The sequence below is a fragment of the Photinus pyralis genome, unplaced genomic scaffold (assembly GCF_008802855.1).
Source record: "Photinus pyralis isolate 1611_PpyrPB1 unplaced genomic scaffold, Ppyr1.3 Ppyr1.4_LG3a, whole genome shotgun sequence".
Classification (NCBI taxonomy): Eukaryota; Metazoa; Arthropoda; class Insecta; order Coleoptera; family Lampyridae; genus Photinus; species Photinus pyralis.
This window is the reverse complement of record NW_022170509.1, coordinates 5,645,598-5,673,591: the sequence shown is the minus strand read 5'-3', so window position 1 is coordinate 5,673,591 and position 27,994 is coordinate 5,645,598. Positions and strand designations below refer to the sequence as shown.

At 36.3% G+C, this 27,994-nt stretch overlaps 2 protein-coding genes across 7 annotated transcripts in view; both read right to left on the bottom strand.

The window, feature by feature from the left end:
- The window catches only part of LOC116165303 (agrin-like), a 150,262-nt gene that overhangs the window by 96,440 nt on the left and 25,828 nt on the right, over positions 1-27,994 (bottom strand). The gene's annotated exons all lie outside the window — the stretch shown is intronic.
- The window catches only part of LOC116165304 (uncharacterized protein K02A2.6-like), a 70,299-nt gene continuing 61,797 nt past the window's right edge, over positions 19,493-27,994 (bottom strand). For 3 of the 5 annotated variants that reach the window (XM_031479619.1, XM_031479617.1, XM_031479618.1), the window contains one exon: positions 19,493-25,898. In XM_031479619.1, the coding sequence (XP_031335479.1) occupies positions 21,589-25,791 (4,203 nt within the window). In that variant the 5' untranslated portion in view covers positions 25,792-25,898 and the 3' untranslated portion in view covers positions 19,493-21,588. Of the gene's footprint in view, positions 27,121-27,994 lie in introns of those variants that run through there. The other 2 variants (XR_004144125.1, XM_031479620.1) reach the window with 2 other exon arrangements.

Genomic DNA, 27,994 nt, shown 5'->3' with positions numbered 1-27,994 from the left:
CCCTCACAGCCTTTAAATGTAAATATTTTAACATAAACGTTAATTCTTTGTGGAACCATGCGGTATTGTATAACTACGACAAATAAATGAAATGAAAATATATTATTGTCAAGGTATACGTAATGAACTTTATTTCATTTATATTATATTGTAATTGTAAATGATTACTAAGTCTTCGATTGTTCTATTTTCCGAACATTGGCAGATAAAATCAAACAGTTGTAAAACTCCACCGCAAACAAAACATACTTTAGAGATTTCCTTCATTTCAAATATTTAATTTTAAATCGCCCAATCGGACTCGAATCTCTTGGATAACCGAGCTGTAAGGGTTTCTATGTTTAATGCTACCGTCCTAACGTCATTTGTAATTAAAATCAATTCCGAGAAAATTTCTATTTTAACAATCGGCATCGTGCGTTTTCATTATACCTTTGATATTCCGTGATCCCAAAGGAAAATCGGTTTTAGGAAAGTTCATCCATAGGGTTAGTAACACAAAACGCACGGATGAATCTATTGTACTTCGCTGCACAGAAAACACCTACCGCAGAGAAAATTGCTCAAAGGCGTAGAAATATGAACCCCATGTACAAGTACTGCTCCACATCCGACGCGGAAATTAGAAACACAAAGGTCGAAAAATAATATACCTACATAAAACAGCAGAAACATTACTACCTAGTTATTTTCAGTTATCATTCATTTTTAAGTATCTTTGGTACATTCCTTTCTAAGTTATGAACAATGAACTTGCTTTGTGAGAATGCACTGCAATATCGTCGTACTCTTGCAATCAGTTTAACTAAAAAGTGCTTCTAACACTCGACTTAATCCCGGCTGTAGCTACGAACGTTATCCTTTCCAATTTGTCCTTTTCATTGAATTACGCTTCATCTTCAATTTATATTATAACCTGCGTACAATCGATCGATACAGCCTTCTAGATTATTACTGTGATGTTAATGAATGTTATTCTGCGTTTCATAAATATCCAAAGAAGACTTAAAAATAAGCACAAAGTGCCTGCCGAAAAACACGGAATAAAACATGTACTGATTTATATCGTGTTTCTCGCTCCGCATATTCTTGTTTTTAAAAGAGAGATTTAAACTCCTCCATAATGGGATACAGCTAACGGTTATCTAGATTTTTGAAAACACTTTCCGATAATTCCGACCCCAAGAAATCGAATACCGTCCAGTGAAAGGGAATGGTTTTTAATAAATTCAAAACATTAAAAAGAAACGATAAGGAAACTGAGAAATGTCGAAAGATATCTTAGAAAAACTTGGGGAAGTTCAAGCCCCGCACATCTACATCTGAAAAAAATTTAAAGGATACTTTGAAAAATTAAGGGTGGGGCAAAGATGGAAATGTGGAAAACTAAGACTGATTATCATGGAGTTCCTCGCAGAAAATAAATGGAAAATGACTATTGAATATGAAAAAATTGATGGAAATTTGGGAAAGTAAAAATAAATTTCTAGGGAATAAGATGCAGGGAACAAAAAAGAAATTTCTTCCGATTTTTTCAAATGGATTATGTACCTATACATGTCTTTGTGCCGTTGGTGTCGATACGTGAATAGTTATTTTCCCGGAGCACACGAAAACGTAGTAACAGTAATAACGCGAATCCAATTTTTAGCTTTATCTGGCATGAGCGAGATAGCTATTGCGATCACCGTTTTTTGGAAACGTCAAATGTCGACGTTTTAAACAACTTTCGAAGAATAAAATTTTGTTCCGTCTGTATGTACGTACGTATGTTGGCAATTTTGGATATGGAAACGAAAAATAATGGACCGGATTTTTGAAAAAAAATTTGTACCGCCGTAACGGCATAGAACTTTCAAAAAGTAACCTCCAATTTTTATTAAGGTATTCGAAAGACCTTATTTTTGTGTGTACAACCTACAAAAATTGTTCCAGGTTTTATAAAAAAAAAAACTGAGAAGAAATGTCATAGCCAAAACTAAATTCATTTTAATTAGGAATTACAATTATTAATTATATGATGCCTTGTTCCATTAAAATAAAAATAAATAAATAAAATCAATACACAAACATGAGTATGAGAGGTGTTCAAGCAGTCACCCATCCAAGTACCGACCGCGTAGTGTTTTGTAATAAAAAGGCACGTACAGCAAATTAATAAGACTTTTAGCAGTGTATATTAGGCGTAAAGAATGTAAGACTGTCAAAAAGGTTTTTTTGTGTGAAATACTTGCTTTGAGCTAGGAAGCTGTTCTGTCAAGAATTTGGCAACTGGTTTTTTAACTATACCAGTCATTTTATAGCTGTTTTTTTTTGGGCCATTAAATTAAATAGTAATCAAATAATATGAGACTAGGATGGAATAATAAATAACTATATTTTGATAAAACTTAACTACAAAAGATAAACTGAAGTAAATGCACTTACACACGAATAGTAAACGGTATAATAGTCATCATTTTAAAGGCGGAAGGCGAATCTATGGTTTCGGAATGGGACACCATGACATACCTGCAAATAAAAAGATTACGTGAGCAACTTACAATGACACCGAAATGTTAGTGGATAAACCAGCCCTTCGGCTTTCATTAAATTATTTTAGTTTTTCTTAACTGGGAAACTTGATTAGCATCTTACCTACTATTTTTTGTACATAAAATGCATTCTATTGTTGAAAGTTTTGGATAGTCTTTTGACCCCCTTTAAACACCTTTCATATTGTGTTGCAAGCGCTGTGTCAATTCGGATGAAGGTACATACATAAATACGCGCGGACTCTTACCTCGGCTTAATAATTGATTCTCAATTAAAATACAACAAACTTTCTGATTATGCTTATCCTTAAAACTCAATCAAATACCGCGGGTCTTATTTATTTATTTATTAAAACAGTGCATGGATGAAAAGACAACTAAAATTGCATTGCCAGAATCAATTTTGAGGTATGCAGCACAAGTCTGGTGATGTGCACAACCAGTTCATGTAAGTAAAGTAGAAACACTGCAGATAAAAATTATAAAGATGGTCTACAAGGAGCAGGACCTTGAAAAGAACACATTAACAATCAATTCTATAAATATACAAATATACTTACCCACTATGGCGAAAATCAGTATGGAATGTCATTATCCCATGATTATCCAACACGCAGAATATATCATGATCTGTATTATTACAATAAATACGGAGAACGTCGCTAAAATGCCATGGTACCAAAACTCTTATAACTCCATACGAACTACCATATGAAATCTATCATCACGACACAAAGCTTTCAAGGAGAAAATTAATATGAAAAAAATAATTAATATATGGGGGCAGCAGGGACAGAATTACTACAGGCAATCTACAATAAAGCATGACAGAAGGACAACATACCTAGGAAATGGGAGATTGGCATCATTGTTCCACTACATAAAAAAGGAGATACGAAGAACTGTAAAAACTATAGAGGGAATAACATCAATTAGTAGTGTGATGAAAGTCTACGAACCAATTATAAACAGAAAACTGAAATGGACAACAGAAGAAACCCTTACAGAAGGGCAATGTGGTTTTAGAAAAGGTAGGAGCACACAAGATCATATTATCTTCGCAATTATGCAATTAATCGAAAAGAACGGGAATAGTGGGAAGAAATATATAGCCTTCATCGACTTAGAGAAGGCTTTTGATTCAGTGCCTAGGGACAGAATATGGGATAGTCTAAATAAAAGGGAAGTAACTCAAAACTAACCAGGGTTATAAAGAATATGTACAGAAATACAACGAATTATGTTATACGGAAGAATATGAAATCAAAAGCATTTACAACAACAAAGGAATAAGACAAGGAGGAGGACTCAGCCCTACACTTTTTAATATATTTATAGATGACATAATAAGAAGCTGTGATGCAAAGACCAAAAAAGCACTAGTATGATATAGGCAAATGAGTAGGATACCATTATCGGAGTGCGCTTTCGCAGATGACATGGTCATAATAGCAGATACTGAAACGGACTTACAACATAATTTATTAATATGGAATCAGGAATTAGAAAATAACAACATGCACATAAATAAAGCTAAAACAAAAGTGTAACAAGGGAGTGCATAAACATGAACATTAATCTATGCGGCATTAAAATAGAACATGTAAAACAATATAAATACCTTGGTGTAGTGATAGACTCAACAGGACATATGGACCCAGATATAAATACGCGAATAGACAGTACAATAAAACTTTACGGTGCACTAAACAAGTGTTTTATAAGTAAAAAAGAAGTGTCGTGGAATACAAAAATGTATGTATAAAACTGTATATAGAGCAACATTGACATATGGGTGTGAAACATGGGTGTTAACAAAAAACCAAAAAAGTAAACTGCAGGCTACGGAAATGAAGTTTCCTAGACGTGTTAAAGGGATTACAAGAATGGACAGAATCAGAAATGATCAAATACGAGAGGAAATACGAATACAGGTGTTATTAAAATACATAGAAAATCGGCAACTGAGTTGGTGGGGTCATCTGCAAAGAATGGACAGCAAGAGACAGGCAAAACAGGTGTGGGAAGCAAGAACCCAAAACAAGAGGATGAGAGGCAAGCCTAAAGAGACATGGGACAAGGTAATAACAAACATTTTGGAATATATATATATATATATATATATATATATATATATATATTGTTGTGTTATTTTGTTTTAGTTGTAACTTGAAAGAAATTATAGAGCGTCTGGATGTGACAATTTTGTTTAGTTCAATTAATTAACCGGGGGGGTTTTTAATAATTTGAGACACAGGATTGCGTAAATTTCATGTTATAGTTTTGGTTCAATTTCTTAGAAGTGTTCTGTTTTTATTTTATTCCTAGAATTTTTTCGATGTAAATTTCTTTTTAAATTTTATTTGCCGTTAACGAGGTATAGCGCGAAGTAGAGATAAGGTTGTCTTCGCAGAATTGCCGGGCGTACGTGCCGTTTAGCAAGAAGTTGAAAATTCGACGCTTCGCGTGATTGGCGGGCGGGATGTGGGAGAAAGGAGAAGGGCTTTTGGCTTAAAAAGAAAATTTTTGAAGAGAGCGGGGCTTTTTGGTCGTTACAAAGCCAACCGGCGCTTCTTCGGTTACGTTATTTTTGAATTTTGTGGAAGTTTTCCTGCGTAGTTGGATCCAGGTTTAATTAGAATTTTGTGTCTGCCGTTTTAAGAAGAATTATTGAGAAGTTTAAGAAGTTTGTCGTCGTCCTGTTTTTTTTTTATTTTGCGGAAACACGGAAGTTTTGAATTTGTGGGTACCCGAAGAGAGAAGACGTCGGTGTTTGAGTGTTTGGTTTGCGTGTTTGTGTACGGTTACCTCTTTTTATCGGAGTACGTTACTCGGACTAATTTTAAAAGTAAGTAGTAGTTAGTGTTTTGTTTTGTCTTGTTTTTTTTGTAATGTTTGAGTAATTTGTTTTTTTTTTTTGTGTGTGTCATTTTTTTGTTTAAAATTGTAAAANTTTATTTATTTATTTATTTAAATAATTAACCGACGAGTACTGGAAGTGGAGGAAGAATCAGACGGAAGTACAAGCAGCCAAGAGGAGGAGGAGGAGACAGAAAGGGATGCAGGGAAAGAACAACAATAAGAGATGAAGAAACAAGAAAGAAGACTGGAAGCATCGGGAACTAATGGGAAGGGGGAGGGGCTTATTATAAGCAGGAAGCAGAGTTCCCTCTAATGCAGTTGAAGCTGTGGCCGTACTCTTTGGGGTCGCACAATACCCAGTTAGCCCCCCCCCCCCCCAATCCACAAAATGCACCAATGGCAACAAAAGTGGTGGAGATGCACCCCTGTTAGTTCCTACCAGGGACACATCCCCGAGACAGTTGACTAAATTCTGGGAGAGGCATATGCCAAAGTATCAAGTAACAATAAACTATTACTGTAATTATTACTGTTAATATCTTATAACATTATTTGAAGACTTGGGTACACATGATGATAGTGGCTAAATGCGTGTTAAATCATTAGCGTTTATTTACAATGTTTATATACTATTTATATTCTAGAACCTACCTACTTATTCGCTACTCTACTTTTCACAATTGCACACATAGTAATCCTTGACCATTGCAATTGTGTGTTAGGTTGTCGATTTTCTCGTTTGTAATTAAGTGCATATACTTAACGCGTTTAAAGACCAGTTATTTTGTTATAAAGTGGATCATATCGTAGCAACATTCCATTCTGACAATCATTTCCCTTTATTACATTTGGAGATTATTCATATATTTCCATTATGGTTACTCGTTCGTAAAAACCCCATTCTCTGCACTCAATTATGTTTCTTATTTGTTTTTTAAGATGCTAAGGTATTTTATTAGCGTCTCTCTAAAGATAAAGGGATTACTGAAACTTTGACATTTTTCAGTTTGAGATTTAAACGATCCCCATCTCTTATAATGACATTAATCTGCTATCTCACGCATGTCAATATTGTGGAAGGTGCTTGACGCGATATACCATAAAATTAAAGGAACCGTCGATGGGTAATTTGCTATTGTTGACCACATGCGGTAATGCTGTCACAGCATGTAGGGGTAGTATTAGTAAGTTTCATAAGCTTTGCAATAAATAGCGGAAATTGTCTTCTTGACAGAGTCGCTTAGAACCCGGTTTATCATTAGTGCACAGTAGGAAAAAACAAAGACTACACAGTTGCAGTCTAATAAACGAAAACACTCTCTGAAGAAGCAATTTTTTGAAGTTCCACTCTGTGGGCTGAAAAATAAAAAATCTTTAATAATGCGCAAGGAAGCTATAAAGTTTCCGCAAAGCACAATAAAGCAGGTATTATAGGTATAGCACACCATCCATTTTATTACGTAGACACAAGTACTCACGGATAAACCATGAGATTAACTTTTGTTGATTTAATTATGCTGCTAACATACAAGAATTATACGTATAATGGTTGTAATGGCTTTGTTTTCCATATAGCTTGACTTAAATTAGCATTTCTCATGAGAGACTACCGAAAAACGTGTAGATACCTACACGGACCAGGTATGTGCAATAAAAGCAGATAACGTAACAAGCGTTGACAAATTCAGTCAAACATTTTCATTTGCATACACAATTTTTATTGGTTTCTACTGATAGTAGCTAAACTAGAGAAGTTTACGTTTGCATTCTAGCATTTTAACATCAACTACGAATTCTACTGTTGTATATACCAATATAGTAGCGAAAAGTAGGGTTTGAAATATCTACTGTTAAACGATATTGTAGATTGTAGATCAATAAATTACAAGACGAGATCGGGGGGGGGGGGGGGTGATCAAGCGTTTACGTTTGTTAAGTTCCAAGCGAAATCGTACCTTTGATCCACTTCTAGGGCTTCGATACTTCATTGTATCGGTTTAATAAGCGATGGAAGCTTTATAGGGGAATCGACGGTGTCCGTCTGTCTGTCAAACGCTTGGTCCGATTCGGTTCAAACTTTGGTCAATTGACCTATATGCCACATGTAATAATCCTATTGAAAATGGGTCAAACCGAATGACCCCGTAGGGTCACGCCTCTCTGTCTCTGGCAAACGCTTGAACCCATTCGGTTCAAACTTTGCACAGTTCACATATATACAACATGTAACAAGCCTATTGAAAATAAGTCAAATCCAATGACCCCGTAGGGTCCCACTGAGATGCTCTGCCGCTTTATTAAATCTGCTTAGGTACTGAATGTGTTTGGATCAAAGATGGAAATGCTGATTGAGCGGAAAAACTACCAAACTGCGTTGTGGACTGGTTATGTCCAAGTTAAAGACCACAATACGAAATTCGTCGGGTGGTCCTAGGTGGATTCAGCTAGCATCCTCTTAAATCGGTAAAATTTGTGCTCATTTTGTGCGCTAATCCCCAAATTTTGTGTGCTTCCCGTTTACGAGAAAACCAAAATTTTTGTTTTGTGTCAAAATTTCTAAAAGGAGTGCCTTCACTTCACGTAGCACCCCTTAGAATCGGATCGACTTAAAGTCTATGGCATAGTCATAGGGAGGAGCAGGAGAAGTCAACTTATAGATTAAACATGTACAGGGTGTCCTAACAATGAAATAGATTTAGTGTGTTACTTTCACAACGTGAGAGATCTTCGTTCAAAAATGTACGAATGTGGCATCTGTTAGTGTGTCTGAATTTGATTTAATTGGACTTGTGGAAGCTGCCTAACATCTTCGATTTCCAGCGCGGAATACTTTCCTGAGTGTTACTCTGTTGTAACCAGAAATAGGGTGGGTGGGGGTGCTCTTCTTGCTATAAAAAACTGTAGTTATGTGGATCGTTTCGATGAGTCGATGAGTGTTGTTTTCATTTGTATACAGTTGACGTATTTGTACCACCAGATACTACGATAAATAATAAATAAATAATAAACTTTGATAAAACTAATTCAATTATGGGGGATTTTAATATCCCACATTTTTCCAATATAAAGGCAGTAATGGCAGGAAATCTAAATTAATATACGACTTAATGAATCTGGTTAATCTTAGCCAATATAACAATAACACAAAATTGTCACAATAGACTGTTGGATCTTGTTATAGTTTTTAATGTAGCTGCAGTTAATTCCGTTCTTCTCCTTATTTGCTGAAGTTGCACTAGGTAAACATATTTTTTTTTTACTTTTTGTGTTCACTTACACGCTCCTGTCAAAGGAATACTTTCTTCATTTCATGAATTTGCATATTCTCTTTTTTTACCATCCGCAATTGTCTTTTTTTCTGGTTCTCTACTGAACGTTTATTAACACAATTTTGTCTTCTCTCTGAACTATAACAATATGTGTTAAAATCTCTCGAGTATTTTTTTAATAATGAAAAAAATCCTTTTTTTTTGGGTCCTGACCCTGGCGTTAATGGCGAAGACATTTGTGAGTGCCCTAAAGCTTATGAAACTTTCCTTGTCAAAAAGACATACAACAATAAGAATCTGAATTCTACATCGAAACGTCTCCGCAATCTAATAACAATTTATATATGGCTTTGCGTTGCAACTTAAAAAGATTTAATGCAATTCCAATGGCATCCAAACAATTATCGAATGTGACAACTATAATTATGAAATATTAAAACCACCCAGAAATGTTTTTAACAATTTTACTGATCCTAAGTAGAATGTGGGCAGCGCAGGTGCAATGTATCGGACCTCAATTTATTATCGTAACGACTGAAGTGGCTCCCGGGATCACCAACATAAATCCTTCAATATGATTCAACAAAGGTTAGGCTTCGGGCGATCAGTTTTGATAAAAAACAAATCACAATTCGAAACATTCAGGTAGACAAATTATCCTTGGGACATAGCCTAAAATTAAATATAGGTAACAATTCAATTGTTCAAGCATATACCTGCATTTCAGTACCCGTGGCGCTTACCTACAAAATAAAACCTCTGAATATAAAATATATACTCAAAGATCAAATCTAAATAGTTACCATACCTTGCGTAGGATAAACGAGGAGTCTGCCGCGGAATAATCTAATGCGGGAAATTATCCTCATTTTGCGCATTAGTAAAATTTAGAGACGAATGACAAACATGTAACCATACCCTCTTTCTGAAAGAAAGAAAATGGTTGTATCGGCATCACCGGAAATTGTTGTAGGTGGAAGAATGCGACTACTTCCGATGACACATATTGTTTACCTCTTTTATCGGTTGATGGTTCATACCCACCAATTATTTCATTTTTGGAAATGCATATTTTGGAATATTTTTCTTCACCGCACCCTAAAGTAGTACTCACTCTGCGTTGGTGTCATAACGCGTGTGGCCAAACAAAACTGTCACGTTCCGAATAATTTAACAATACCAATGGACTTCTCTTGTTTGCTCTTGTACAAGCTTGTCATCTTTACGATTATGCATTTCCATAAACAGTTGCATCCCCTAAATTGTTATTATATGCTTATTTACAAAAGGGCGTGGGCGAATTTAGATTAAATTTTTACAACTTCACTTGCTGTTATAAAATGTAAATTTCAAGTACCTAATCGATTGAGCTTTGACACAAAGAGGTACCACAAAATGTCGATTTTTCTACATGCTTGAAATAATGAAATCAATGAAGTTTGTCAGTTTGGTTTCTCAGTTTTATTTATTTGTTCTTCAACAGAACCGTCTGCTTTTGTGTTATATGGTTGTGTAATAATTTAATGTTGAATTTTGTTAATTGGGATTAAGAGACATCTGCACCGAGAATGGTTTTTTGCCGGCTCGTACTAAACGCTTCACGCAATTATAAGCAACACGTAGGTCAATAAATATATCTCCTACACATTGTTTATCAGCCAAGGGTATCTGTATGTCCGTGACTGCATCGTTTGTCCCAATGCCTTATTTTAAAACCATATTGGTGGCCAGGGAGAATTTTGGCTTTCTTGAATCCACCACCATTCTCTGTTTATCTAATCGTTAACTTTTAAATAGGCTGGACAACAGCGATAGTGGCCGATAAGAACTGGTCACATTCGGGTACGTTTCTAAATTCTGTAATTATGTCCCTTTTAACATCTCATTCCCACCATTCTCTGTTTATCTAATCGTTCATAAGTTTTAAAGAGGCAGGACAACAGTGATAGTGGCTGATAAGAACTGGTTACATTCGGGTACGTTCCTAAATTCTGTCTCTTTTAACATGTCTCATTCTCCCCAACTCTAAGAGAGTAAAGGGATCTTTCAGGAGACTCTATACCGTTTGGGTTGGCTTTGGACATAATCTGGCGTAAGGTTTCCCAGAAAATCCGTTTTCCAGCTCGTGTCATACAAGTTTGGGTAATTGACGCCACCGTAAAATTTACGAATAGTTGACCATATTTGTTTGGGCGGCGTGTTCCAATTTAATGAGTTGCAAACTGAAGCGTTTCCTGTGCTTGAGATACCTTTTTGCATAGGCAATGAGTGAAATTTTCGAAAGTTTTGGCCGCTGTCTTTCGTAATTTGACTAAATTTTCGCACTGTGCGTCCAGGGCGGAGATTGCTTTGACCTTATTTGGTATGACTTTTTTTTACGAATAGTTGACCATATTTGTTTGGGCGGCGTGTTCCAATTTAATGAGTTGCAAACTGAAGCGTTTCCTGTGCTTGAGATACCTTTTTGCATAGGCAATGAGTGAAATTTTCGAAAGTTTTGGCCGCTGTCTTTCGTAATTTGACTAAATTTTCGCACTGTGCGTCCAGGGCGGAGATTGCTTTGACCTTATTTGGTATGACTTTTTTATCCCAAACTCGCCTTTGATTATTAGAGAGACCCTATCGCTGGCAGAGGTAGGCATGGGGTTCAACAATAGCCTTTCCTCTATAAGGCTTTCCACTTGGCAGAGTTCATTGCGATCCATCTTCCACCCACTTTTGGGGTGAACTGTACTGCTGTTTTTCCTCATGCTCATAAGGATTGGGTTGTGGTCCGAACTCTATTGAATATAGCTGACCGTATATTCCATTGAACAACGTTTAACCTGATTACTAGTTGGTTACTTTTAAATATTTTATTATTATTGTCCTCCATTATGGAAAGCAATGAACTTAACGATTTACTCAATTCAGTACGAGGAGATAAGGTGAAAACGCTCACCTGAGCCCGAAACAGGGTTCGGATCCCCTCTGCAGTGCGACAGGGGGACGCACTACGATTGGTTCCCGTGCAACACCCTGTATAATTATAAGCTAGAAGCGAAAAAGGCCAGGCGTTCCGAGTTCCCCAAGGCCAAGCTAGTTTCGACAGATGTGCTGACCTTTAAGACGACAGAGGAAATACTCGAGGATGAGGGGGCTAACCAGCGTCACAATTGGGCAATTGAGGGGGAATTAGACATTTGAACTCTTGACCGATACCAATATTGCTGTTTACTGTCAGACGTTAACCCCGTATGAGCCGTGCGATCCGTTTTCCCATAACCCTGGAAACGGATTAGAGGGATAAACGGCCGGATCACACTGACAACGAAATTTTATGATTATACTCCGCAACTTTTCAATCTACAATATCCAGAACCTATTTTTAGATACTAAGAACTGCGCTCCTGCTTACAGTTTCCACAATTTTCTTATAAAATTAGATTCACGGGCATAATAAATCACTGGTCATAGAAAAGTAATTTTTTAAAAGCTATTATGGAATTAGAAGTCATAATAATTGGTCTAATAACCTCATAATCTAGGCACTCATCGTGCGTTAAGTTGTTATCAAGGTTAATGGACCTTTTAATTGATTAATATTAAGATCATATAAATAAAATTAATGCAAATCAAGAACAATTTCCACCATGACAACTAATAAGGATGACTAATAGACGCACGTAAACACTGAACTTTTTATATGTCGAATCACCCCAAACCCTTAAATAACAGTCTAGTCAAGTTTAAAGGTTAAGAATTTACAAGGAGTGTAATTAACTATCGATGAAGTATTAGTGAATACTGGGAAAAAGTTACAGAAGAATAAGCAGAAACTTTACAAATGCCTACCCAATATTATAAATGCTATCCAGGAGTATTTCTATTATATGCTTTAAAACCTTCGTGCACTCGGATCCATCAATATGCAAAATACACAAGTGCGTGGGACCCATCGTTCTTTAAGGGGTCATAGCTAACACTCATATAAACTCTCCATTGGCGAAACCAGAAAATTTCCAGTGTGAACTGGCTTTCCATGAATCAAAATTGCACACAGAAGAAAAGAAAAAAGCAAAGTTTGATGCTTCTCTATAACTCTGAAAATAAGCGAAGTATATGTAGGCACAATAGGGACAATTATCCCCCTCACCAGGAACCCTCGGGAGACAATAACCCCCTACAAAAACCCCCGGAGAGATGGACATGAGCATTTTCTACAGTTTGATGATACATCCAATGTGGATTCTTTGCTAATTCATACTCCTTAAGAGATCGGTATAAAAAAAAGACGCTTATTCGTAATTCGGAGTATACGATTCCGGTCACAAAACACCGATTGAATACCTATTATGTTAGGGCACATCCATAAGATGCATTTTACTAAATATTATAAACCCTTATTGTTGTTTTATATTTTCTATTAAAATACAAAGCCAGTAATCCACCTTTCAAATTGTTCGGGGGTTATTCCTGGAAGTCCTAGGAGTTATTGTCTCCTGGGATTCATTTGCAGTGGGTTTTTGATCGGGGGAAATTTGCCGGGGGTTTGTGTCCTAGGTTCTAGTTCAAGGTAGATAAGAAAAGGGCCCGTTTGTCGAATCAATCAAAGCTTTTAGAGACGGGAGATCAAGTTTTCAGCTACGTGAAATCTCGCAGGAGTCTTTTTACAATGCAAATTTAAACAAGAAATATTGGCACGAGCATAACTTTAGGTTCTGCCGGGATTGGTTCACAGTGGCAAACCTTCACGGCCACCCACAAGCTCAATTTGATAAAGTCGCTCACAAAAACAAGTAACAGGAAACTCTCAGGAAAAGTCCACGATCGTAATTTGGGCTCAAACTGATACAAATCTGTTGTAATAAAAATTGGCGACAGTACCAGGGATAAATACGACGCTACCCAGCGCTCGATCAAAACAGGTTAAATAAAATCATCCTACTATCCAGTCTTACACTGGATTTCCATTAAACGACGCGTACAAAAAAAACGAGAAGCGGCGGCGGCTCCGACTTCCACAAGGGCGAAAAGCGACCGGCGAAATAAAAAGATCCCCGTTACAACACTCCCTCTCCTATTTAACAGATTTTGTCACATCTTGGATTCCACTTCCCTATTCTTTAAATAAAATAAATACAATTTTCTGCGAAATCATCATTCATTAAATTTTTGCGATAAGCGCAACTCTTTCATATTAAACTGTTACGTTATTTCAATTGTGCACTTGCACGAGTTTTTCCCGGGAAACATCGGACTACCCACGACATACGACCGGAGAAAACGATGAGATCAACTGTTCAAATATTACGCAAATAATTTCGAGACGTTGTTTATCCTATCCAGTTACAATTAAATAAAATAAACCAATTACAATGCGGTTATAAACAAAAATTAAACGTAGTTTAGACTGGGATTAACATAGAATGTCATATAAGGTACATGAGTATGATCATTACAATAAAGCCCTTCTAGTTTCCCGTAAGGCGGGGTTGAAATTCAGATTGGGCAAAAATACCGTCTGGTCTACCACTCAGCCCCAATACGTCATAGAGAGGGGTATACTTAAATCGCGGAAATCTACCTACATCTATTAATTTATGAAAAGGATAGAAAGTTATTAGCCAATGATTCCAACTGAGTAAGAGGGTACAAATCTACATTATTTATATTATGACTCGCCAGAATACAGCCTTTTTTAATTAAGGTTTTGAACTGTGCTAGTGACACAGATGAAAAGTTACTCTTTAGTTTGTTTAAATAAAAAGCGAGTAAATAAGAGAAGATAATTGAAGAGGGATTGTAATAAGTAAATCCTTTCTTCTGATATTGATATTGTGAGTATGTTCTGAACCGTATTTTATTAACGAGAAATTGTGGGTATTTTATAAAAAGTGCAGTAACAATGCAGCGTCCTTCGATCTTCCATTTTTAACCAACAAGCCCTTCTAATGTAATGGGAAATTCCTTCCTTTCTTCTGACGTCAAATATAAACCTAAGACACACGAGTTCTTTTTAAATAAAATGAGAGTATAGCTAAGCAATTTTGTTAAATGTTGGTTTAACTTTAATGAATGCCTATGCGAATACAACAATTTCAGCATACAAGATGATTGTTGTATTAATTTTGGGATGTGCAACTTAAATCGCAAATTTGGATCCACAATGAGTCCAAGATTCTTATCACTTCCAAGTGGGAGTATTGTACCGTTCATAGATACTGGAGTGAGATTTATTATTGGCATTCCTCCTACTCCCAAATAATATAACTTTGCATTTATTAGAGTTTAAAGTAAGATTATATTTATTAGAATTTACTGACAATTGTTGAAGGTGCAGATTTAGATTATTTACTTCACTTTGAAATTTACTTTTAGGGAATGAGGTATAGATCTGGGTATCATCCGCAAAAATATGGACTTTGGTATATTTTATGTCCTTACATTAAATCGTAAAAAGTAGGGGACCAAGTATAGCACCCTGAGACACTCCCAACTGCATTTGATTGATTATATTTCCCATGCAGACGATCTGTATTCTATTACATAAATAGCTGCGAAAAACTGCAACTGCTTCAGCGTCAAGACCTACGTAACATAAAATTGACACAAGCAGAGACTGATTCACAGTGTGGAATGCCTTTGAATAGTCAAGAAGCGCCAATAATAGACAGTTACCTTGACCGACAGCTTTTAATATATAATCAACAATCGCTTAGAATATTTTTTATTGATCTTTTAAAATCTTTGAGTGTGTGCTGTTTTTTAATTGAGGTTGGGAGGTGGTTGAATAGTTTAATTCCTACAGAATTTGGAGATTGTTTTGAAATTTTTAACCTTGCCATGGGTATACTAAGGTCTCCTAATCATACCCAGTACGAAGTAGCGTAGCGTAGCGGGGGGGACATTAAGTTAAGGTCATATACTTATAGGGCGAAGGATATACCACTAGGTGATGCACTTTCGCAATTGGTTTAAGCAAAGAGCACTTCCATACAAAAGGTACGGAATGAGATTTTAGGCAGTAGCTGATAATATGGGTTATATAAGGAGTTAGAAAAGCGCAGCAATATGTTAACATTATTATACTGATACCGTCAACGCCAGGAGCATTAGATGACAACGTAAATACGAGTAATATTTAAGTGATATCTTCCTCCAAAGCTTCGGAAAAAGCAAAAAAACTATTCGGGTTAAATTTATATACATTGTAATACCATGGTATTGCAAATAAATCTTTATTAAAAGCGGGCGGGCCAATTTTGTTGAAATTGCGATATATGAAAATGGCGGTGCATCTCATCCCGGCGACGTACACCCCGTGACCGTTTTCGCGGCGACAACCCATCCCGGTGACTATTACTTTCTGGGCAATGCACACCTAACGACGTCTGTCCAAGTCCATTTTCTTTTTGTTTTTTTTTGGACATAAATAATGATATACTGTAGAAGGAGTTGTCAAATTAGGTACCGAAAGTCTTGTTTACACAATTGCCAACGGCGCAAAGGACGTATTTTTTTTTGAAAATTGCGTTTTACCATTTACCTACGCAGGTAGATACCAGAAAACTTTACCTAACTATAAACGGCATAATTTCAATTTGATACTATAGTCCCTATTCAGATTGTATTATATCTAGAAAGGAAAAATCACACTCTATACAATAACAAATAAGAAAACTTAATTCCGGTGAATTGTTTCAATATAATAAAGATGAATTTACTTCATATGTTTACCTCGTCTTAAATGTTTTCCATCCCCCGATCTCAGAGTTCAAATTGCTGGGACGACCGAAGCCGGGATTACCCATCGTCGGGTTTAGATGGCAGGGATAACCGAAGCCGGGAAGTAAATGGTCGCCGGGAAATCGGTGCCGGAATGATCACATCAAGCTCTTGGTATATGCAAGAATCATCAATCCCAAGCAGTCCAAGGGGCGTACTCGGAGATGCCCATGAAATCATAATCATTCATATAAAGTAAATTTTTCACATTTTTCACCTTACTCAAGAGAGATCTGCCATTGATATTCCCAAATTGGAAATTCATTGGCTAAAGTAAAAAGGTAGCGTAATCATATTAAATAAATTCGTGATGCAGTTAGATGCAATTAAAGGTTTCACCAATAAACACTTGTTCTAACTAAAAGTAAGGTAAATGCAGACGAAGCCATCCTATACCGATAAAATAATCTACTATAAAATAGTGTAGATATTCAATCTTCCAAAAACCAATAAAAATGGTTTGTTCGACTTTTTATCGTGTACGCTGAATCGTAACTAAGACATGAACATTTTTGGATATTGGTTACTCGAATAGTCCTGAAATTGAGAGTTTTAATAAATTATTGTCACAGGCAGCTTAAAGACGAAAAGCTTTATGTGCTTCCATTGATTGCAAAGCCCTAAAAGCCAAAGGCGTTGGACCTCTCGGATTTCCAGTCTTGACAAAAAGTTGAGCCGGGTGTCAGGATCTTAAGGTCCTTGAGGGGAACAGTCCGAGCTCTCCTAAAATAGAGTGTGACATGTAATTAGGGCGAACGGATTCAACCTCATTGAAATATATCCCAGACTTGTGGTTAAATAAGCTATGCAATTTTTATGTGTTATTGGAAAGCCATATAACTGAACGATTAGTTAGCACGTGAAATTAGTGCAATATGAAGTAACTGAGTTATGCCTATCTAAATAATTCTAGGGTCAGTAAAAAACGTTTGTTATAAAAAGAATAATGTCGATCTTCTAATGATCATTAGCAGTACATTTAACTGTAATCACATTAAAAAACACTCATTCCGGTCGTTTTTTATTAACATAAATCCTACTTCCACTTATTAATACTACTATTATTACTACAACGCCTACTTTAAGATACTTTGAACGTCTTACGATATGCATGTGTAAAACAGCTTAAAGCCGAACAAATGAACAAAGTCGCCGTCGTCCGGTTGGACGATTAATTTTCCAGAAACGATCGTTACAAGGTTTTGACAGTTTTATATGTAGTGTAGTGAGTACGAATGTAGATTGATTTGTTCTTTTTGTTTCGCAGTAAGATGCATCTATTCGTCATAACATTAAACAAACAAAAATTATATTCTGTCATACCCAAATGCCGAATTCATTTAGGCCCCAAATCGAAATCGATCTTATTTAAGATTTATGCAGAAAATACGTCGGCACTTACACATAGAAGTATGTAAAATACGGCGAGATACAAGGCCAATTCATATACGCCTTAGGACAAGCATTAAACCGTCATTTCAGAAACATGTTGATGCATTACAATTACTGTTGCCTTTGGTAACGTTGAAGACATTTTACCGAGCGTTGGCAAATTAATTTCAGTTTTAAGCAAAATGCGTCCTCATTACCACTTCTGGCCAATTCAAAACGATATACTTTCTTACTTCAGCTCATTACATTACATTGTAAAGCAAGCGAAGTACTTCATGTAACTTAAACCCATTTAACCATAACGAACTCGAGTTATCTACCGAAAAGCTACGCCTACCTACTGTTCTTTTTACAAGCAAGAACGCCGCCGATACGTTTTACACTTATTTTGTTTGTATTCTAAATTATCTTTAAAAGTTTAAAAGAAAAATTTCTTATTTGCTCTTGGCTTATAACAACACAGGCTATTGAAAAATGACGGATCAACACCATACTGCGCTATTCAGTCTCTCGGAACGTGGGAAAAATGTTGATCGTATTTCCTAAAGCTATGGAGATGTTTGCTGAGAATGTACATTATTATTATTCCACAATATGGATTATTTCAAGATAAATATAAAGCATACTAACATCACAAGAATTTAAAAAATATATTACAAATATAGATAAAATAGTACACTAAAGGTACAACAAAGCATAAATGCCGGCAGTTATTTTAGACTACATAGATACTTTATCACAGAAAAATTCTATTTGCAGCATCACGCAAATCACTCACCCCAATTGTCAGGACAAGTAGCACCCTCTGTCTTGCACATAGCTACTCTATTCGTGTTACTCAGCAACACTCAAACGTGTTACGTTTAGTAGCTGACGTTTCATAGTCGTGGGAGTGAGAACCCTACTCCTTATACCCCTGTCGAATCTAACCCCTGCAAGACAGTCCGTGTGAGTGTTAGAGGCAGTGCTCACAGAAAAGTGACATCTTTTTATACGCATCGCCCTCGATGTGGGTGAAGGTAAAATAAGTCTATTATCCCTCTCTTGTTTTGGGCCCTCAACAGGCATACGCCCAATTACAGAGTGACCCGCATAATGCTATAAGTGACGGTGACACCTAAAATTAAAAAAAGTTCTGAAGGCCGGAATCAGATTCCGTAAATTTTGAAACAAATCAGAAATACCATTCCGGAACAACAAACTAACAGAACAAATGAATGGAATGGAACCTGAATCTTAAAATGTATTCTTACCCAAAAGAAACGCAAGTAGAAAATCCTGTAATAAAAATTCTAAGGCGACATAAAGCCATTTTGTATACAGCCCGTTCACAGAACGCACGTCCCAAAAAAACAAATTCAAGAGATTTCAAGAAATAAAGAAATGATTACTCACGGTAACTCCCAAACAATATCGAAATTACGTTGGTCTTGTTATATGCATGACATTGCTGAGGAAACGTGCACTTGTACCGTTATTATGAATGATGAGTCTAGTTGCATACAATAAATAAGAATAAGAATTTTTTATTTTTGCTCAAGTACAGCAGCAGAGTAGTTGAATTAACACAAAATAAAATTAACATTAATCAACAATCTGATTGACGAACTAACTAATATATATATATATATATATATATATGCTATACTAGAGAAAAAACTTAGGGCCTCTAAGGCAAGCCTGTGGACACCCTCACGCACTTAAACTAAAAATGAAAACAGTAAGCCTGCGGTCAGAATAAAACCAGACCATTGAACAAAACATAATTTTTTGTATATCACAATATATATACCAAAGTACTAGAATTAAGAATTATTTATAAGTAAGTTACATTTCTAAATATGCCGTATTGTAGAAGTGGATAATTTGGCTTATACACCTAGGTTTACTAGCTACCTACCCCCGTACTTCAATTAAAAATTCAACATCTGGGAACGATAGCAGCCATCGCATTATCCGTGAAAGAAAAACCGGTTTGGATTTCAAACACTTTATGATATTAGGAATTTTATTGAAAATTCTTGGTGCTAAAAAGTGAAATGTTTTAGTAAAATGAGTTAGGTTAGGCTTAGGAACAACAAATTGAGATTTACTACGTAACTTTCTTCGATAATTATGTACATCGATATCGGGTAAATTCCCACTAAATGCATAAAAAAGTTTTAAAACTATGTAAACAAACATTGTTCTTAAGGGTAGGACTTTAAGGCTTAGAAATAGAGGATATGACGGATCTGTTTTTCTCTTATTTAGGGTAATTCTGATGAACTGCTTTTGAAGTTTTATGACAGTGCTTAAATTGGTCTTATAGGTCCCTCCCCAACACGATATTCCATAATCCAATCGACTATGTACTAGAGCAAAATAAAGTAGTCTTAGTATACGCACATTTTCCTTAAAAAATAAAAGATCCTTAGGATACTACTTAATTTGGATTTGAGATACTTTATGTGTAATTTCCAACTTACTTCACAATCCAAAATCAGACCTAAGTATTTCACAGAATTACAGCTTTTAATCTCCACACAGTCTATAGTACAAGTAGAATTTTCACATGAACAGTCTATACACTTATATACTAATGGAGCACTAAAACTGACGGGATCTTTAAGGCTAAAATTTATATAGTTAGTTGTTTCTGGACTCAGGACCATTTTATTCTGCGTAAACCACCACTGCAGTGCCATGAGGTCACTATTGATGGCCCTCTCTATATCTAGGAAGTTATTAGCAATGTAACATAAAGCCGTATCATCCGCAAATGACGTAACTGTGCCTTGCAGGCGGGCATTACAAAGATCGTTTATGTATACTAAGAACAATGTGGGGCCCAGAACTGACCCTTGCGGTACCCCACATTTGATTATACCGATATCACTAAGAACTCCATTTATTTTAACACGCTGTGTTCTATAAGTGAGATAATCACAAAACCACTTCAAAACAACTCCCCTTACTCCACATTTATACAGTATACTTAACAGTATCCCATGGTCGACCGTGTCAAAGGCCTTCTTTATATCTAAAAATAGGCCACTGGCACGTTTCCCCTGGTTAAGACCATCACAAACCATGCCCATAAAGTTAAGCAAGGTTGTTTCAGTATTTACCCCTTCCCTAAAGCCATGTTGGTTCTTACTAAAAAATCCCGTTAAGTCAAAAAATTTTAATAATTTAGATTTCATAATTTTCTCTATAATTTTTGAAAATGTAGACACTAATGAAATGGATCGGTAGTTATTACATTGAGTTTTCGGACCTTTCTTATGTATAGGGATTACCACTGCGGCTTTTAATTTAGAAGGAAAAATCCCTGTTTGAAAACTCAAGTTTATTAAGTGTAACAAAACTTCAGATATTTTAGAAAATATACACTTACCTTAAACATGGACCGTAATTCACCGTGTTGGTTGTATAAGTTTTTATAAGGTAATGTTCCATGGATTTGTGGTATTCTCAAGTTACCGACTAAACTATCAACTACCGTTAAAAAATATTTGTTGAATTCGTTAGTGTGATGTTTGTTACATCCTGTTAATTCAAGCAATCGTGTGGAATCTAAAATAAAAAGACAGTCACTCTTTATTGTCGGCCATTACCGTTCCCGTTCTAAAGCTGAGTCCACACTCTTTGTCTATCTAAAGCTGGGACACTACATTCCTCCCAAGTTCTAATTATGTGATAACATTAAAACATTCAAAATACAACTTAAAATGTTATAACTAATTAACATGTTACTGAACTAAGGACATAAGAGTGTTCGATTAATATTTAGTCACTACATAGTCTTTAAAGTGTCCGGGAGTCTTTGTTTGCCGCTTGGGTCTGTTAGAAAACGATGGTGGGCTTGCTTCGGGGTGTCGAATGTCTTGGGCTTCATGACCTGATGTCGATGGTGTCACGATTGGTGTTGGAGTCCGATTACTTGGGGCTATGGATGGTCTGGTTCTCATTGTTCCGGTTGACATTGAATTTTCACTGGTCTCTTGCTCCTGGATGGTTCCATTTGGTGGCGTCTCATATATTTTTGTAGTTTTTGTTAGGCTTGTGTTTGTGAGAGTGTCTGATTCATTGGGATTGGGTGAAGTGATTAAAGAAGGACTATTAGGGTTTGAAGGATTTGTTCTTGGTATGAATGATTTAAAGAAAGATGAATTTCTGATTATCTTCCTTCCTTCTCTTTCTCCCTCGATTTGAGCACCTGTGATTCTGGTTATTTTCCATGGATAGGGGTCATAATACGGTGTTAGTGAGTTGTGTTTAATTTGTTTACATAGAACTTTATCTCCTAATGTAAAAGTGTGTGGCTTTGTTCTACGTTTTATGTTTGCTTTATTGTTTCGTGTTTCCCTCTTTGTATGTTCAATTGACGGATTGTAGTTTGAGTTTCCGGTTTGTATTATAGATGGTAAGAATGTATTGACTTCTCTGTTGAAAATGAGTTCGTATGGTGATTTCTCTGTTGTTTGATGTGGTGAGCTTCTGTAGTTGATCAAAAATTCTTGCAATTGAGCTTCCATGTCATGTGTTTCCAAGAATGCGCATAGGAGAGACTTTTTGAGTGTTTTGACAAATCTTTCGGCTACTCCATTTGCTTCTGGCCAATACGGTGTTATCGGGTGATGCTTTATGTGCATTGAACTTAAGTAACTTTTCAACTCTTTCCCGTTGAATGGGGGTCCATTATCTGATTTGAGTTTCTGCCGGATTCCAAATATGGCGAAAGTTTTGTCCAAAATTGCTTTCAAATGTTTGAAATTTGTTGATGGAATTATTTCAACAATTGGGAATCGACTATATTCATCTATTAGTAAGAAAGCATATTTACCATTTGGAAATGGTCCTGCGTAGTCAACATCAACGCTTCCAAATGCGTGACTAGCCATTTCAGTTGTCTCAAGTGGATTTCTTTGTTTGAAAGGTGTTACCGCTTGGCAAGCATGGCAGCTTTTGACATATTTGTCAACCATTTCGTTCATGTTGGCAAACCATACTTTAGTGCGTAACAACTGTTTTGTTTTTACAATTCCTAGATGTCCTTTATGTGCCAGTTGTATAACTCTTTCTTGCATGGATGTTGGAATTAAGATTCGATTTTTTCTTAGTACTACTCCTTGGTAAATTGTTAATTCTTCTTTTATAGATTTGTACGGTTTTAGTTGTGGGTTTTCCCATAGTTTGTAGTCGTTATTCTGTAGCGCTTCTTTTAATTTGTTCAAAAGTGCATCTTCTTGGGTTTTTTGCCTAACTTCTTCGACAGTCATTGTTTTCGGCATACTGTTTTGTGCAATGAAGTAGACATATTCTTCTATTTTGTCATTTTTGTTTATCCCTTCGTCTGTGGTAGGATGTCTCGATAAATAATCTGATGGGTTTGATACTCCAGGTTGGTGTACTATTTTGAATTGATAGGGCTGCGTCCTTAGGCACAAACGTTCAATTCTTGCGCTTGGAGATGATTGTGGATTACTTAGAATGCTGAGAAGGGGTTTATGGTCAGTGTGTAGAGTAAATGTTGTTCCATATAGATAGATGTGAAAATGCTGTATTGCCCATGTTGCTGCTAGAGTTTCCTTCTCTATCTGACTATAGCGCTGTTCTACTTGTGTTAACGTCCGACTTGCATAAGCTATTATTTCAGTTTTGTTGTTTGCTTCTTGCGATAATATCGCTCCAAGTCCTATTGGTCCTGCATCTACATAAAGGTGAGTATTTTTGTTAACATCAAAATAGGCTAATTTTTGTGCATTACTTAGTTGCTTCTTTAAAAATTTGAAGGCTTTTTCATGTGCATCGCTCCACTCCCACTTTTTTCTCTTATTTGTTAATTCTCTTAGCACTTGTGTGTTTGTTGCCAAATTAGGTAGAAATTTTCCTACGTAATTTAGAATTCCTAATAAACTACGAACTTCGTGTACATTCGTAGGGGTTTCTAAGTTTACAACGGATTTTATCTTTTCAGGGTCTGGATGTACGCCATCTTTCGAAAATACGTAACCAAAGAATTTTATTTTGTCCTTGTTCAGAACACATTTCCGCAAATTAATAGTTAAATTGTTCGCATTTAGACGTTCTAGTACTATTCGTAATGCTTGATCATGTTTTTCCTTTGATTTTCCATATATCAATATGTCGTCACTGACATTTATAACTCCTTGAATGTTGATAAGGGTCTGACGTATTATATTTTGGAAGATTTCAGCTGCAGAGTTGATTCCGAAGCTTAAACGTTTATATCGGTACAGTCCTGCATGTGTTGAGAAGACTGTGATGTATCTTGAATTTTCGTGAAGTGTTAGTTGGTGATACCCATCTTTTAGGTCAATCTTGGAAAATGTTGTTGCTCCGTTTAGCTCCGATAGTATGTCATCTATAGTTGGTGTTGGATGTCGTTCTCGTTTGATCGCCTTGTTTGCTTCACGCATGTCTACGCACAGCCTGATTTGGTTTGGGTTGCTAGTCCTGGGTATTATTACGATCGGAGATACCCATGGTGTGGGACCTGTTGCCTTTTCAATTATATCTTGTTGTTCCAGACGTTTAAGCTCTGCTTCGACGGCTTTCCTTAAATGTATGGGAATCCTCCTGTGTTTGTGAGCTACGGGTGTTATAGTTTCATCGATGTGTAGCATCACTTTTACATGTTTAAGGTTTCCTATACCTTTGGTTAGGTTTGGGTATTCGCTCAAACTGATTTCCGAGATTGTTTTGTTATTAAGTGAAACGTGTATGAGGTTCAGCTTCACAGATGTCTCATAACTGAGTAATGCTTCTCCATCTCCTTGAACTACATATACATCTGCTTCTGTTTCGCTTTTGTTGTGTACGAATTTACCCTTGAATTTTCCTACAAGTTCAAGTCGCTTCATTGTGTTGTATGGCAGGATGGTTGTATTATCTGGTAACAATTTGTGTATGCCTAAGTTTTTGTAAGTTTCGGCATTGATTAAGTTGATAGAAGATCCCGTGTCAATGATGAAATCAACCGATGTACCATTTAGCTTTACTTGCGTTGTCGGAAGATTGACTTTATTTACCTTTTGTATTGTTGTGATCTGGAATGATGTCTCTGAGTGGTCACTGTTGAACTCTTCTTGGTTTTGGGTTTCATTGAAATTCACTCTTGCTCTTTGAGTGTGTGTTCTTGAGTTTCTCGTGTTGTGTTGTGGTCTTTGGTTTCCTTTTGACATGCAAACTTTTGCGAAATGCCCTATTTTCCCACAAGACCTACAATTAAGCTGGTATGCTGGGCAACTTTGTCTTCCGTTTGTGTGCCAGGTTCCTCCACAGTTCTTACATTTTGATTGTATCTGATGATCTCTGTTTTGATCCGGATTTCTGTTTTTCTGACTCGTGTTGCTTCTGTTTTTATTTTGGTGCATGCGATTGCATTTTTCTATTTGTTTGTGTTCATCTTCGATGGCTGCTAATTGTTTTCTTGTTGCTTCGATTGTTCGACCTCTCGCTAACAAATCGTCTAGACTTGGTTGTTCGGTTAGACCATATTTTCTAAGTTGAGTGTACTTCGTCTTCATGATTATTTGTGATTTTATTTCTTCGTTGGTGTTGGTGAAACTACAGGTTTTTGATAATTTTAACAATCTTGTGTAGAATGTATCAATAACCTCGTTTTCCTCTTGTTTACATTGCCGAAAATTAAATATTTCGAATTCTCTGTTTACTTTAGGGTGAAAATATTTGTTTAGTTTGCGTTTTGCTACAAGGTATGCTGAAGGAGCTGGAGTTTCGGTAGGATTTACGGTTATATCTGGGAGTGTTAGGAATAAATCATGCACTTGCTCACCTGCGTAATGCAACAACATTGCCTTCTGCCTTTCCTCATTATCGATCCCGGCTGCTAACAAATAGTTCTCGAATCTGTTCAACCATTTTTCCCACCGGCTGCCCATGCTGCTTGCATCATCTTGCATGTTAAAAATTGGGACTGGTGCTGTTAGGAACTCCATTATGGATTCTCATCTCACACAGGAAAAACGTATACAAATGTTATTAATTCTCGTCGCCAAAATGTGATGTTTGTTACATCCTGTTAATTCAAGCAATCGTGTGGAATCTAAAATAAAAAGACAGTCACTCTTTATTGTCGGCCATTACCGTTCCCGTTCTAAAGCTGAGTCCACACTCTTTGTCTATCTAAAGCTGGGACACTACAGTTAGCCACGTATTTACAGTCCTTATGTATACTACCTTGTATTTTCAATGCAAACTGTGTGTTTTTATTTTGTTGCCCTGTAATATCCTTAATGATGTTCCAGGTGTTTTTAGAATTTCCCTTGCTGTTGTTAAACAAGTTCATATAATATGCCTCCTTGGCATCCTTTATATCATTGTCCTATTTCGATACCTGATAAAGAATAGCCTAAATTTCTCATCTGAGACACCAGATGTACGTTTAAATCTTTTATACAACTTATTCCTAAAAAGAATCCTCTTACAGAGTGCATCGCTTATCCATGGTTTTAAATGAACTAAAGGATTGCTTATCTTAACTGACACCTGACTTTTATTTATCAAATTTTGGAGGGTATTAAAAAATAGGTCAAACGCTATCGAGGCATTATTATGCTGATAAATAGGACTCCAGTCAACGTTATTGAGCAGACCATCAAGTACGTCATAATCGATACGCTTTCGATAACCAGAATCAGCTGGCCGGCTGGTAGAGGTAAGAGTACGCGCTCCAAGTTCCACCTGGAACGTCACCATCGTCAGCGAGTGATCGGTGATTTGAGCGTGCTCGATCGTAGCACCAAACTTCGTCCTGCTTTTGCATGCGACCTTTGCATACACATGATCAATGCAGGTTGCGGACTGCTGAGTTACTCTTGTCGGCTCGTTTATTAAAGATTCATAGCCGTGTCCAGACAATAATATTTTATAGTCATCTATTATACTCTCACTATCACTAGCCAAGATATTAATGTTTATGTCCCCTATGATAAGTGCATTTTTTGAGTGTTTTAAATTCGCATTTAAACATTTTTCTAACTCTTCCAAAAAAGAAGCAATTGTATATGCGTGTAATCTATAAAGAGCCAAAATACTCAAACTAACGCCACTTACTCTAAGTGATATTAATAATGCATCAGCTGTTAAAAAATTTACAGACGGATCAATATCAAGAGTAGTTACAATTGAATCATGTACGTACAGGACTACACCACCTGCGCGATAATTTGCATTGCTTTTTTGAAAATTTGTATAGCGATTTATTTGGTATAGATTTTTTTCGTCATTATTAATCCAGATTTCTGTTAAAATAATTAATTGAGGCAATGCAACGTATGTAGTGTTAATTAGTACAGCACTCAGCTCACAGACGTACTGACCAATACTCCTATTGGACGAAATCATATTCAAAAATATTAATATCGGTGCGCCTTCAACCGCCGTGATCGATACGGATCGTTTACCATACCCTAAGGCAGGGTTACGTTTGCCACTTCTACTGGGGTTTCTTAATTCAGTTCAGATACAGCACTTTCCATAGAAAGCTTTAACTGCTTTCTTTCTGTTTCTCTTTGGTGTTTTCCCGTTCTTATGTCGCATAATTTAGCAGGAGCACTCGAAGCCGTAACCACTGTATTTCAAGACATAGAAACATGTCAACCGCATGAATAGGTTAAATTCAACAGAGCAGTGTCCAGCTCTATCGTATTCGCTTTCAAAATGTTGCATATCCTGAAACGGACCTCTTCTTTTAAATAAATAAATAATGCTCTCGTGGCAACAACTTCATTTTAGATGTGACCAATAACAATTTATTTCCTTTTATTTTTTGTTAAAAAAGTGTGCGTCGCGCTGTTTGCAAAACTATCTATCAAAAGCTTCTAAACAATTCTGTCTCGAATGCTCTCAAGTTTCTGTAAATTTTTTTCCAAAGAATCGAATCGGATATTTTTGAACCGTATGAGAGATCCTTACACCAATGCATGTTGTGAAACTACTGACGTATCAACCTTTGAATTCAAGAGCTTTTCCCTTTCATGATTCTTGTATAATACCAGCTGTGTAAGCTCTCATATTTCGCAGGAATTGGGACTCTCGTAAAGCTTGTTCTGTACTGTGCAGAATAATAAACGTAAATATTGTTGTTTTGTTTGAGGTTTTCGACTCCGAACGGCTACAAATACATTAAATCGTAAAAAG